Raw genomic sequence first — 13,428 nt, 5'->3', positions numbered from 1 at the left:
AACAAACTGTTCAACTTTGGGTATATTTGATACCTATGTATGGTCGTGTTCTCGGATTAATTTTTATCTATTTTTAAAATAATTTTAACTATTTATATATATTTAAATAAATTATAGTAACCGTTTAATTGAAGCATTACAAAATTTGGTTTAATTGATTTGCAACTTTTTTTTTGTTTTTTTGAACTGTAGTAAAAATAGTTTATTTCTCGAACCATTGCAACTATTGATATATTTGATATCTACAGCCATCTCTCTTGGTTATAACTCTTCCAAAATTGTTAAATTTAAATTACTAAAATAAATTTAAATTAATTGTTGCTCTTGTTTAATTTAACTATTGCAACATTTGGTTTACTTGAGGAACCATTGTATTTTTTGGCTTATTTATGAATCATTGTAACATTTAGCTTCTTTGATGAATAGTTACTACCATTGGTATATTGATATGAATCATTGCAACATTTAGTTTATTTGTTGATGTGTTTTAACTTTTGGTATATTTGATAAGGCGTTACAATTTTATCTTTTCCAGAAGATATTTTTGTGGGAATTAATCTATTGGTGCGATTATTTTGGTTCATAGTAAACATCATCTATCTATTTCATGGATTATTTTATGCATGTCATCATGGTGTTATGGTGTCTCTGATTGCATTCTCTTCTTCACTTCAATCAAATAACCAACTTTATTTGATATCAGTGCAATTTTAGCATGTTTTATTATAATTTTTTGTGATAATTGAAATCCAAAAAAATATAATTTTGAGGACTGCATTTTTTTAAATATTTCTGAGAACTGCATGTTTTTTTTAGAATTTGTTAGAAATGTCTCTTTTGAGATATCATTTTCAAAAATACTTATTTACAATATGTTAAATTGATTTTTTTTTTAAGTTTGATTTCTATATTTTACATTTAGGGTATAGTTTTTAGGATAAGGTTTAGTATTTGGAGTTCAAGGCTTAGAAATTTAGTCATTTTATACATATAAAAGAAGTATTTTGAAAATAGGCAACATAAAAAAATATTTTTGAAAAGTGATATAGGTAAAGCAGCATTTTTTTAAAATGCCCAATTTTGAAATTGCCCCATGTTTTACTGACATTTATTGATTAACAAAAGAATTATGGGTTTTTCTGCAAAAAATAATTTTGATTGTCACATCTCTTTATTTTAGAATTATTTGTTCTATATTTTTCATATATAAATGTTTTTACCATCATCAAAAATGTCAAAAAAGATCCTGTTTTAAAAACGTTTTAACTTTTAACAATCGCTGAAATCTGGAAAAATATTTACAATGTAACGTAAAAACCTGGTAGAGTTTGGATAATCTTTTAAGCATTTAAATTCACGATCACAAAGTATTTATGTAATTCAGAATTTGCAGTAATTTTGTTTGTTGGAAATGAGTTTCCCGGCTATATTGCGGGGGCTCATAATCTAGTTTCTAATAAAATAAATAAAAATTAAAAATATTGCAATTTATCTTGAGTCAATCAAAGTAACTAACTTAAAAAAAAAAAAAAAATCAAAGTAACTAATTTTGCGATTTTTCTTCAGTTTGGTTTAAAATAAATCGCAAAACCTAACAAACAAATCTTGCAGAAGAAATATCCTGAGACGACGAAGAGAGTGCAATGGCGGAATCTTTGAGTCTTCAGTGGAAAGCGAGAGAGATTCTTGTGAGTCCAAGCCACCAAGATTTAGCTATAGTCGTCGATCATCTCTTTATGCGTCAAGACTCCGAAGAATACAAAACAGCTCGTGCTCTTTACGATTACTTCGTCTCTTATTTCCCAGATTGCTTAACCCTCAAGCTTCTTCAGGTATTCCAATGTTCTTCCAATCGCGTCACAAGATTCAGATCCATCTATCAACTCTACGAAACCCTCACCGGTCTCAGAAACCGCAACTACAAACTCTCTCTCGACGCTCTTTACGAAATCAAGCCACTTGTGATTTCTTGCTTGACAAGTCAAGAAACCAAAGAATCTGAAATCAAGATCCTCAGAAGAATCGTTTACTTCGTAGCTTACAATGTTTTGCTGTTGCATAACGGCAAATGGGACGAGTTAGGTGACTGTATCTCCTCGCTAGAGCCTTGCAAGGCTTTTCACGTCTTCATCGATTTGCCACCGGTCTACGAAGAGTTCATCGCTCTGTTTTCGCAGACGATTTTACAGAAAGCTGACAATGTCTTTCTTCATCCTTATAGAGTCGAAGAGTGGAGCTTGGATTTACAAACTCTTGTTAAAATGTGGATTCAGCTTACGAATACATGTATGAAGTTCAAGGCAATAAGGAAGTTAATGGGGCCTCAGCTCTCCTATGTTGTGAATTCAGCAACTGAGTTGGTGAACAAGGGAAAGGAACATATTTTGGTAAGAGGGCTTGAAGATTTCGAGAGGTTCTTCTCACGAGAGATGAATCTGTATCATTACAATGAGGATCAGTGCCATTTTGTGTTGGCTTCAATGATGGAGATCGAAGAAGTAGTTGGAACACAAACCAAGGAAATTGTGAGGAAGATCAAAACGGTTGTTACAGAACCACAGAGAAGTGAACTTAAGAGTCCTAGAGAAGAGTTTGACCGTGGCTGGAATGACTATTTGAAGACTTTAACTTCACTACAAGTCGTAAAGATCTTTGCTTCCACTGATCTTGAAGATAGGTCTAGAGAGATTGCAATCAGACGGCTCAATGTCTTACTATCTGACCACAGTTCACAGAAGGTGCCAATAGTCATTGCAGAGATGAGACAAATCAAACCAGTGGTCATGTCTTGCTTAAACGAGGAAAGAAGAATCTCTGACAGAATGTTCAAAGTCCTAGGTGAGGTGGTGAACCACGTTGCGTATGAGGTGTTGATGTACCAAGATGAGACATGTTATGAGCTACGTAATTATATTGCATCGAGTACAACAGAGTTTAACAGAGCGGTTTATATCTTCCAGTGCTTAACAATGGCGCTTGTTGAAGACGATTTTGTGATTCCTATGATAGAGAAACTTTTCACAGAGATAATCACAAGGCTAAAAGACCCACCAACAGAGTTGTTGGTAGATAACAGTTGTTGGATTTTGACGTTTACTGGTGCTTTCTGTGCAGCAATTCACTTGATAGAGATCTCAAGTCGCGCTAAGTCCGTTAAGGAGATTGCACATAATATGATAGATTCTGTGAGAAAGCTTGTGGAAAGAGATATGGAAGTTGGACTTGTGAGGAGAGCTTTCAGAGATGTGGAAAGGATTGTGACTAAACAGTTGGAATGGTACAGTACATGCCAATACAAGTTCCTTAAGTGTCTGCTTTGGAGACTCTACGCAATTAACGGCATGAAATGGGAAAGTAAGATTGTGTTGTGGAGAATTAACGTGATTGTGGAGAGAGGAGTGAAAGAAGAGGAGAAAGAGCTGCCAGAGAATGAGTTTGATTGGCTGAACCTTACTAATGAAGAAGCTGAATAGAAAACTCGTTTTTAGGTGTACAGTTTTGAAATTGTACTGAGTCTAGCTTTTTGGTGTATAGTTTTGCATTGGAGCTTCTGAAAATGTACTTAGTTCTTGAAACACTTCAATAAAAGCATCCCGTTTTGTCTCTTCAATAAACACTTTTATCGAGAGAGTTCACTTAATCATCAACTTCTAAATATCAGAACATGATCTTAAATACATTGGCTGCTCCTTACACTTAAATTTCTCCCTTCAATGTGGTAGGTAACAAGCTCAGATTTGGCCTCTGACTCCACTCCTGCAAAAGTAAACACAAGATCTGAAACATCATCTATGGATCCTCATCCTCCTTGTATTACTGAAACTCATTGTCAGTGCTTCCAACTGTCCTTGACACTATGCAAGGTAATAGGTCTCCATCTACGGCAACTAATAATATCCCGACAATTGTTTTTTAAAAAGATATTTTATAAAGAGGTGAATAAATAGGTTCTTAAATATATTTTGAGATGTCAGATTCTTATTGGCTAAAATAAGGAGAAGTGAACAAAAGGGTTCACCTTAGTAGTGAACCCAAGAATTGTCCTTTTAGTATCAGAGCACCGAAATTAATAATATCTGATGATTAGTTCTTTTATGAGAAAAATGTCAATTAAATCTCCAAGTCTATATTTTCGTTGCTTTTGGAGGAAAAAAACACCAATTATTTGTTGACTTCCAGATAAATCGCAAACTCTTGTTGACTTAGTCTTTTGAAGCACAACGTTAAGTGGTCAAACAAAGAAATTAAACGGGGTTAATTATCCGTTAACAAGATCCGTTAATAGCAAAACGACGCTGTTTATAACACCCTAAAACCCCTAAATTGAGAAGTCGATTCTCAATTTCTCCAATTCACAAACCCTAATCGATCTAACCTTAATCGAACATGATATCTTCGATGACGAGAAGATTCCAGATCTCTTTTTGTTATACACCGGAAGAACGGTCGACCAGGATTCTCTTCGGTTCTCGATGTAAAGATCGTTACACCGGCTCCACAAACACACTTCAGTGGCACTCCACGGTCGAACAAAGCTACCACTGATGTCTTTGAGCTAGAACTCATCTCGTCAACTCGAAGAAGAAGAGAGAAATCGAAGAAGAAAAGAGAAATTAAAGAAGAAAAGATAAATTGAGATCGATTAGGGTTTGTGAATTGGGGAAATTGAGAATCGATTTCTTAATATGGGGGTTTTAGGGTGTTATAAACAGTGTAGTTTTGCTATTAACGGATAATTAACTCTGTTTAATTTCTCTATTTGACCACTTAATGTTGTGCTTCAAAAGCCTAGATCAACGAGAGTTTGAGATTTATTTGGAAGTTAACAAATAATTGGTGTTTTTTCCTTCCAAAAACAGAATTCAGGTTTTAAATCAACGAAAATGTTTACTTAAGGATTTTAATAACATTTTTTCCAAATTTAGGAAATTTGGAATTTTAATAATATTTAGGGAAGTTAATATGATTTATGGTAAAATTCTTTCAAATCCCACCTAAAACCATGAGATTTGAATTTCTAGATTTTAACTAAACAAATCCTCTCAAATCCTCCAAAATCCCTAAAACTTATTAAAATCTAAATCCACAAATTGTTTTGAATAACAATGGATTTTAAAGTAAAATTTTAAATTATCAGTTCAATAACCGTGGATTTTAATGAACCTTTTTAAATTCATGATTGAATAAAATATGATTTGTAAAATTTACATTAGTCACCTAAAATGTCAAGTTGAATTCACCCCTTTAATAATATATGATGATTAATTTGTTAAAAGAATTATCAAAATTTATTATTTTTGACTCTATATATTTGTTAATGTATTAGTCAAAATCTTCACTTTTGTTTTAAATATATGCTTCCTAAAAAAGGTTTGATCTATGTTTCTTTTGTCACTGGTAATCTATAAAAACGTTCCTTCTTTGTGATTCTAATCTATCCAACAATAAGTGTTAGATTAACAAAATCCGCTCATTTTCACAAGTCATGGCCAAACCATCGTGTTCGTATTTGCTCATCTCCATGTTTGTGCTCTCAGGTATAAATTCGTATGACTTATCAGTGAACATGTAAACGCATAGCATACATTAATTCTTGAAATTGATTCTTCCAGATCAATTAAGCAAAGTAGAATTGTTTTTTCAGTCTCTTTAGAGAAATTACTGAAACATATATAGATGGGGTTATTGGCAGGTGAATAGAGGAAGTGAGAATGAGTGTTAAGAAAAACAGAGGAAAGAAAAGTGAATTTTAGAGTATACATACTTTACTATTGATTTGGTCATTTTTCTTAAAGAGTACACGAAAATAATAAAATGATTAATTGTGACTTGATGGATTAGATTAGATAGATGATTAGTTATGCCACTGTATTTAAATTTTGCAAATGTATACCATCTTATATATGTAGAACTATAGGTTTGATTCCTCCGAACTAATAATTTTCAAATTACGCAAAAAGCATTTGGAAGCTTTTCTAAAATATTATGCCTTTTGTGTGTTGTTTTTAGCTTTGTTGGCTTTGCCAAATGTAGAGGGAATCGATCTAATAAAATGTACTGCGGAGGTGGAACTTAGCAAGCCATGCACTTATCAAGAATGCCAACACTTTTGTTTTATGAAGTACAGAGGGGAGGGAGTTTGTGTCGGAGATAAAACCAATTTGTGCCGTTGTACTTTCATATGCTGAGATATTTCTTATATCATATGCTGTTAAACCAGACATATACATTCAAAATGTTATTGTACCTTAAATTACTTGGAGAATGAATAAAATATGCTTTTAAAAGTAGTTGCTCTCTCTCTCCCTCTCTCATTCAGTTTCTTCATCCATTTCCTTGTTGGTTTGACAACAAAATAGGCATCAGTAAATAAGAACCTGGTACATAGGACATTAAGACTAAAAGCTACCTCTAATATTACACACACAAACCACACAAGACATTATCAAAAGCTGCTATAACCTCAGAACGACAGACAATATAAGCTTGAAACGGTACTGTAAACATATAAAGTGCAGCTTTTACAGTATCATTCCGCAGCTTTTACATCCTATCTGATATCATGTACATGAAACAATAATCAAATCATGAGCTAATATATGCTAAATCACCTGACACATTTGAGTCATAGAAAAACACAAGAAGTGTCTTAGATCTTCTTTTCCTCGCTTGCAAATTCGGTCGACTTCTCCCGTATGATATTCCCCTTCTGGCTTCTATCTCAGCTTCCTCCCCAAACTAAACTTCCAATGGTTGTCACGATATGAGAGACATCAAAACAGAGGACGAGCCAACTCCAACAATCTATAATGTTGTTGCCTTCACAGATTAGTCTATCGATATTTCCATTGTTTCTCAGCGTATTCAGACGCTTCACCGGGTCCAATCTATATAGCTCCAGTCACCGTCATACACTTGCTCTATCTCATACTCATTTCTCCCGTTACTGCTTCTACCTTCTTCATCTTTATAAAATCGGACACCACACTCAATAATCTCATAGGCGTTAGATATGTTACTGAATTCAAACCGTATCTCGTTTCCAACAGGGGCTATGGTCTATGGATCAACTTGGTTGAAGATTGGCATCACTATATTTTTGCACTTCAATATCTCCACCAATTCATTCAAGCATCAACTTGAGGAAGCATAGTTCTTTGAGAGAAGCACGATCGATATCCTCGATTCTCTAATCGCTTCTATGAAAGCAGGGGCTATGGTCTGGCTTCTCTCAATTTCTTGATCATCAAACATCGTAATCCCTTTTGAGTTAAACTGTTGGCGCAAATGGAACAGTAAAGTCTAACGAACATCTTGTCCATGGAAGCTTAGGAAGACGCTGTATCTCCAAGTTCGAGCAGAGTCCATAGGAGAAAAATCTGTGTTTGGATATGCTCCATGAATGAATGGAAGAAATGGTAAAGGCTTATTCACTTTTGACTTTTGAGAGAGAGAGAAAGAAAGACGTAAGCATTATATAATGGCAGTATGGCACACCCTGATATAAAATATTACTATTTACGAGTTTTAAGTCGCAAGTAAAGTTTCATTTTAAAAGAATCAATCAGGGAAGCTCTGGATTTAGTATTGAATTTACAGTGTTTGACCAAGAAATAACCAGACGGGTGATGTAAAACTAACAGATGTTAAAGCCACTTCAACCTCCCCTCAATCCCATAGTTTGCTCCGGGGACTCGATCAATATCCCAATCGGTCATTCAGAGATGTTCGTCCATCACCAGATTGTCCTGCACATTTCAAGTTATTGCATTACTCATTAGCCATATATACTCATTTCCTAAAACTGGATTTGATTTAGAATGCACAATGTATTTCTAATAGTTGTTTTACGTTACCTGCAGGAGGTACCCATGAATCATCATAATCTGTGCTGTCATTCAGATACTCTGGTTTATCAGGACCAACTACTTTTTTAGCCGTCTTCTTCTTCTTCTTCCTACTATGGCCACTTCCTTGCTTATTTTCTTCCTCTTTACTGAGATCTTCGTCTTCTTTGTTTACATGATGTCCTACAGAATGCTTCAATAAGAGAGCAACTGCATCTTGTGCCATCACCTCTGCTTGCTTTTCCTTTGACTTATCATCTTCTTCTTCACTCTTTTCTTCTTGCTTACGTTTTCTTATTATCAATCCTGTCGCACCTTCAATTCCAGTGGTGGTGGTTAGAGGAATCTTCTTCCTATCTTTATAGTCAACAAACCCATCAGCATCATCTGTGCTATCAGTAGTAGCAGCTACAACCTCAGGTTTTTTCTCTTCAATTGTGGCTTTATTTGCAGCGGAACCGAGCCATTGGGGTTTTGATGGAACATACACAGTGGTCTTCTTCTCTTCAGATGTTTCTCTTTCTTTCTTTCCTACTTCCGGCTTATTGTCTGAGTCCAATAAATCTTTGCTCACTTCTTTCTCCTTACGCTCAACAGAATCAGCTGGTTTCAAAAGTAGACTTGTCTTCTTTTCTACATGAGGTTTTTCAGATTTCATCATTTTTGGTTCTTGTGATTTCAACTCCCTTTTCTTAACCTCTTCTCCGGTTGGGTCAGCAATTTTTAGAAGGTACAAGATCCTGCTTAATTCTGACTGAAGAGTAGACAACTCTTGCTGAATCTGGGCGGTTTTATCTTGCACTGACACCAATAAAAGGAAAATTCCTTGAGATCATTCTCAATTTTTTCCTCAATGTGAATTAAAACGCATATATAAATTAAAAGACACAAAATAAGAAGTAATTTACCAAGCGTTGTAGATAGCCCGGTCATGTATGCATCAAGGGCATCAAGGGAGTCTCCAGATGCAACCTCTGTGACTTTCTCTATCTCCATCTTATTCTTCTCTTTTAAAAGTTGCTCATTCTTTTCTTCTATTTCTTTTAAAACATTGTCTCTCTTATCTAGAAGTGAATCAACAGTTTCTACAGTTTGGTTTTCGCTGCCTTTCTGTGTTGATGGTATCTTCTTGGTCCGGTCATAGAAGTCATCTTCATCACTGAAACGAACATAATAGTATGAGAATCACAACACAACAGACACAAGCTATAGTTTTACATGAAGATGTAAATATAGAGGTTGAACACTTGAAGCAGCCTTTGACTGAAACACAGGTAAGCATACCACAAGATCCCTTAGAGAAAAATAGTTGAGACAGAAGAAAGATTACCTCGACAAGTCTTCCTCATCTTCCACCGCTCCTTTCTTCTTTCCGTGTGGTTTCCTCCCTGTTTTCGCACCCAAACTTTCTCGGATGCTGTCATTCAGAGTCTCTTCCAAGCTCTCAAGTTCTTCCAGAAGCTATCATACATTTAATAGAAATGGAGAGTCAAATCAGATTTTGCAACCAAAAGTAAAAGATTGTCGTAAGGACACTTCATATTAACAAAACGGTTACCTCAGCTGTTCTCTGATCATTCCTGGCAATCTGCGTCTGTTGTCCTTGTGTCAATCCACCCTGGGAAATGTCTTTGGCTCGAATAGCTGCTACTTCCTTCTTCATATGGCCAATCTACAAAGAAGTAAACATCCCTATAAAGTAACGCAAAGTGGGAGCAGTCTATAAACCATTTAAGAATAAAGGAAAGTTGGAACAGACTATAAACTATAATGAGAATCCAAGAGACTCAGGTCATTAAGAAGCATCAGATAAATATATGATTTTGCATCGGGAAATAATAATTGAGAACAAAAAAACTAACCTTCTCCAACCGTTTCAGTACTTTCTCCTTAGTTTTTTCTTGCTTTGGAGTGAGTTCCCCGGTATATGTTTGCCACGTAATTTCCTCAACATCATCCTGAATGTCCAAATTATAGAAGAAACAAGGTCAGTCAGAAAGATACACTTACGTCCACAACCACTAACAGATACAATAGTCACTATTACCTCTTCTTCTTCAATAGCATCTTCCCCCATGCCCCATGAAACACCATCAGCCATGGATGCTTGCTGTCTTGCTCGTCGCAGTGAAGCTTCTCTTTCTGACATTTCCATTCTCATCTTTGCTTCTCTGAATAATTGCAAGTCTTTCTCCTAAAAATCCAAACCACAAGTAAATTAAAAAGACATCAAATAACTAACTAAGGCTCGATGCCGAAAAAAACTCCAAACAAAAATTAGATTGTGCAAAGTGAAAAGTGTATCTTACTGGTGGCATTAAGTCCGAGGGTCCTTGGAAAATGTATAATCGAGTCGAACTACATTAAAAACAAAGAAAAGAGCTCAGGAAAATCAAAGCAGAACCGACCAAGGTAATCATCATGAGCTTAACAGATATATATACTCACCCGCCAAAGCGAATAACATCACCAACATGCAAATCCACAAAAACCTTTTTATCCACCTGCCAAAATCATAACACACCAATAGAAAAAAACACTATAACCCAGCTTATCAAGGCTCAATCAAGAAAATAACAAATATTGAAGCCACAGATATAACACCTTATTCTTATTAACAGTCGTTCCATGCGTACTGCCAAGATCAAATATATACGCAGCTCCACTTCTCTTGTACTGAATAACTGGCAAAATCATTACCAAAAAAATTAAAGAAACGTAATCCAAAATTGAAAACAGTAACACCTTGAAATGAGCAGTAAGATAATAATCACCAGCATGAAACCGAGAAATTGAGGGATGCTCAAGAGCAAAATCACAGATACCATCACGTCCAAACAAGTAAGCTCCTTTCTCATAGCTGCAAAGAGAAAAAAAAACATACGAATTACAACATTTTCCTTCCTAATTCAATATCAACCGAAACTAGAACCACTCAAAGACTTTACTACTCCAGCGAAATCAAAAGCCTAAATCTTCAGAATGCGATAAACAAAGCTTACTAACACGTTTAATTGGTCGACAATGGCGCCTTCCTTGAGAACTTCAAGCTGAAATTGGTGGCAGGGAGGGCCACTCCACTCCGGAATAGTGTAAGGGACAGGACTCTGCTTCACGGTTCGAGCACGAACTGGCTTATTCGCGTCTACAGAGACAGATTCCTCCTTAGATTCTTCAATTAACTTGGGTTCTACTACTTCCGTTGTCTTCAAATCAGGTTGGTTAGGGTTTCTGGGAGGTGGAGGGTTCATCGACGCGACTTCCGTTACGGTTGCGGATTCGTCGCTCTGAGAAATCGACGCGGTGTTTGGTTCAGGTTCGGAATCATGGCTAGGGTTTCGCGGCGGAGGAGGATCCATCGGCGATGTAGTCGTGGTTGCAGATGGGAAGGATTCAGAAACTTGGCCGAAGATTAGAAAGAGATCAACGAGGCGGCAAGTACTGTAGCTCGGGTCGGGTACCGGGTTCAAATCCGGATTTGAATATGGGCTTTTATAAACTAAATGGGTTGGGCCCGACCTACAGATTTAAATAAAAAGAGAGTAACTGTTCAAAAACGAAAAATAAAGTAACAGAAGAAGAAAAAAAAGTTACCAAACAAAAAAAGATAAGAAAAAAAGGGTTTTATCAAATTTGTTTACTTCGCCGTGGAGCTGTAGTTTGTGGTGTGGTGATTGCGAGATATGGAGGCGGAGAAAATGGAATTGAAGCTCTACAACACGATGACGCAGCAGAAGGAAGTGTTGATTCCGATCACTCCCGGCAAAATCGGATTGTACGTCTGTGGTATCACTGCTTACGATTTCAGCCATATCGGACATGCACGCGCCGCCGTTTCCTTTGATGTTCTTTACAGGTCTCCTCTCTTCTTCCTCTCTAAGAAATTGTTTGCATTTTTGGTGAGTCGAATATGTCAGATCGATGAGGTCAAATTTGGGGATATGCTTAAACTTGACCTCATAACTTAGATTTGAAGATAAGAATATTTGGATTAAGGAATGTTCTAAGTGGATTTGGCATTTAATTATCAGTAATTTTGATTGGTTATGACATATGCAGATACTTGAAGCATTTGGGTTATGAAGTTAATTTTGTACGCAATTTCACAGATGTTGATGACAAGGTATGGCTTTGAACCAAGGTTATGTTTAGGGTTCATATTATGTTTTAGAATCTGAATTTTGGGATCTCTGCAGATCATCAATCGTGCTAATGAGCGTGGTATAGAACCGTTAGCATTAAGTAATCAGTTTTGCGAGGAATATTTGGTAGATATGGGTGCTCTTCAGTGCCTCCTTCCCACCCACCAGCCTCGTGTAAGCGACCATATGGACCACATAATAAAGATGATTGAAAAGGTATGTTGGCTTGATAAGAGAACTCACATTCTTTTTTTATTTTCTTCTTTGGTCTCCTTAAATGTTGTTGGTTGAAAGATTTTGATAAGTTGGATTTATAAGTAGTTTGAATGATCCTCCATATATGCTGGCCTGTTTCAGATCATTGAGAAAGATTGTGGGTATGTAGTGGAAGGCGATGTGTTCTTTTCGGTTGACAAATCACCCAACTATGGGAAATTATCTGGGCAAATGTTGGAACATACAAGAGCTGGTGAGCGTGTTGCTGTTGACTCGAGAAAGCGTAACCCTGCTGATTTTGCACTATGGAAGGTTTGAGAATCAATATAATTTCAACTTACATCTTTGTATCAGCACTTTGAGAGCACTTTGAGGGGTACTGTTTCTGATAAATTGAACATGAATTTATGCAGGCTGCAAAACCTGATGAGCCAAGTTGGGAGAGCCCTTGGGGTCCTGGAAGACCAGGATGGCACATCGAGTGCAGTGCAATGAGTGCTCATTATCTGTCTCCGAAATTTGACATTCATGGAGGTGGTGCAGATCTGAAATTCCCGCATCATGAAAATGAGATTGCCCAGACATGTGCTGCATGTGAAGATAGTGGTGTAAACTACTGGATGCACAATGGGCATGTCACTATTAATAACGAGAAGATGGCAAAATCAAAGAAAAACTTTAAAACGATTAGAGAAGTATGTTTCTTATTTGTTCCTAGTATAATATTTGATTTTCTCTTTCGATGTGTTCCCGTGGCTAAACGCAGAATTATTGACAGTTTTTCATATTTTGTTCCAATCTGTGTAGATGACAGATAGCTACCATCCGTTGGCTTTGCGGCACTTCTTGATGAGTGCACAGTACCGGTCTCCTCTGAACTTCTCAAAGTCACAGCTAGAGCATGCATCAGAAGCTTTATACTATGTTTACCAGGTGCAGTGCTTCAGATTTGTTTTTTAATTATCCAACAATTTGATCAGCTTCTCTTCAGTTGCAATATGAGAATATAAAATTAAAAGTGAGACAAAATGTCATTCAGTTCTGACTTTAACGATTTGATCTGTTTTTATCAGACTTTACAAGATCTTGATGAAGGTCTGACACCATATCGAGAATTAATGTCTGAAGATGGTGGAAAGGCTGAACAGACTCCAGAAGCCAAAGACATCATTAAGAAGCTGAAGGGTGAATTCGAAGCAAAGATGTTAGACGATTTGAATACC

At 36.2% G+C, this 13,428-nt stretch overlaps 2 protein-coding genes and 1 pseudogene across 2 annotated transcripts in view; 2 read left to right on the top strand and 1 right to left on the bottom strand.

Moving 5' to 3' along the window:
- On the top strand, positions 1,644–3,358 carry LOC104728329 (annotated as a pseudogene).
- Positions 7,452–11,374, bottom strand: LOC104724245 (kanadaptin-like; the record flags this gene model as incomplete). The annotated part of the gene is made up of 12 exons (XM_010442710.2): positions 7,452–7,748; positions 7,857–8,648; positions 8,756–9,006; positions 9,178–9,308; positions 9,406–9,519; positions 9,710–9,805; positions 9,895–10,041; positions 10,157–10,205; positions 10,296–10,351; positions 10,452–10,531; positions 10,622–10,707; positions 10,854–11,374. Coding segments are annotated over 12 exons (2,373 nt in total), but the record flags the coding sequence as incomplete, so codon positions are not given.
- The window catches only part of LOC104724244 (cysteine--tRNA ligase 2, cytoplasmic), a 3,795-nt gene continuing 1,767 nt past the window's right edge, over positions 11,401–13,428 (top strand). The window contains exons 1-6 of the mRNA XM_010442709.2: positions 11,401–11,703; positions 11,907–11,970; positions 12,044–12,205; positions 12,347–12,517; positions 12,619–12,900; positions 13,013–13,138. Coding sequence (XP_010441011.1) covers positions 11,531–11,703; positions 11,907–11,970; positions 12,044–12,205; positions 12,347–12,517; positions 12,619–12,900; positions 13,013–13,138 — 978 coding nt within the window. The 5' untranslated portion in view covers positions 11,401–11,530. The remainder of the gene's footprint in view (positions 11,704–11,906; positions 11,971–12,043; positions 12,206–12,346; positions 12,518–12,618; positions 12,901–13,012; positions 13,139–13,428) is intronic.

This window comes from Camelina sativa, chromosome 11 (genome assembly GCF_000633955.1).
Source record: "Camelina sativa cultivar DH55 chromosome 11, Cs, whole genome shotgun sequence".
Classification (NCBI taxonomy): Eukaryota; Viridiplantae; Streptophyta; class Magnoliopsida; order Brassicales; family Brassicaceae; genus Camelina; species Camelina sativa.
Note: the sequence above shows the minus strand (reverse complement) of the source record. Positions and strands in the feature narration are given on the sequence as shown.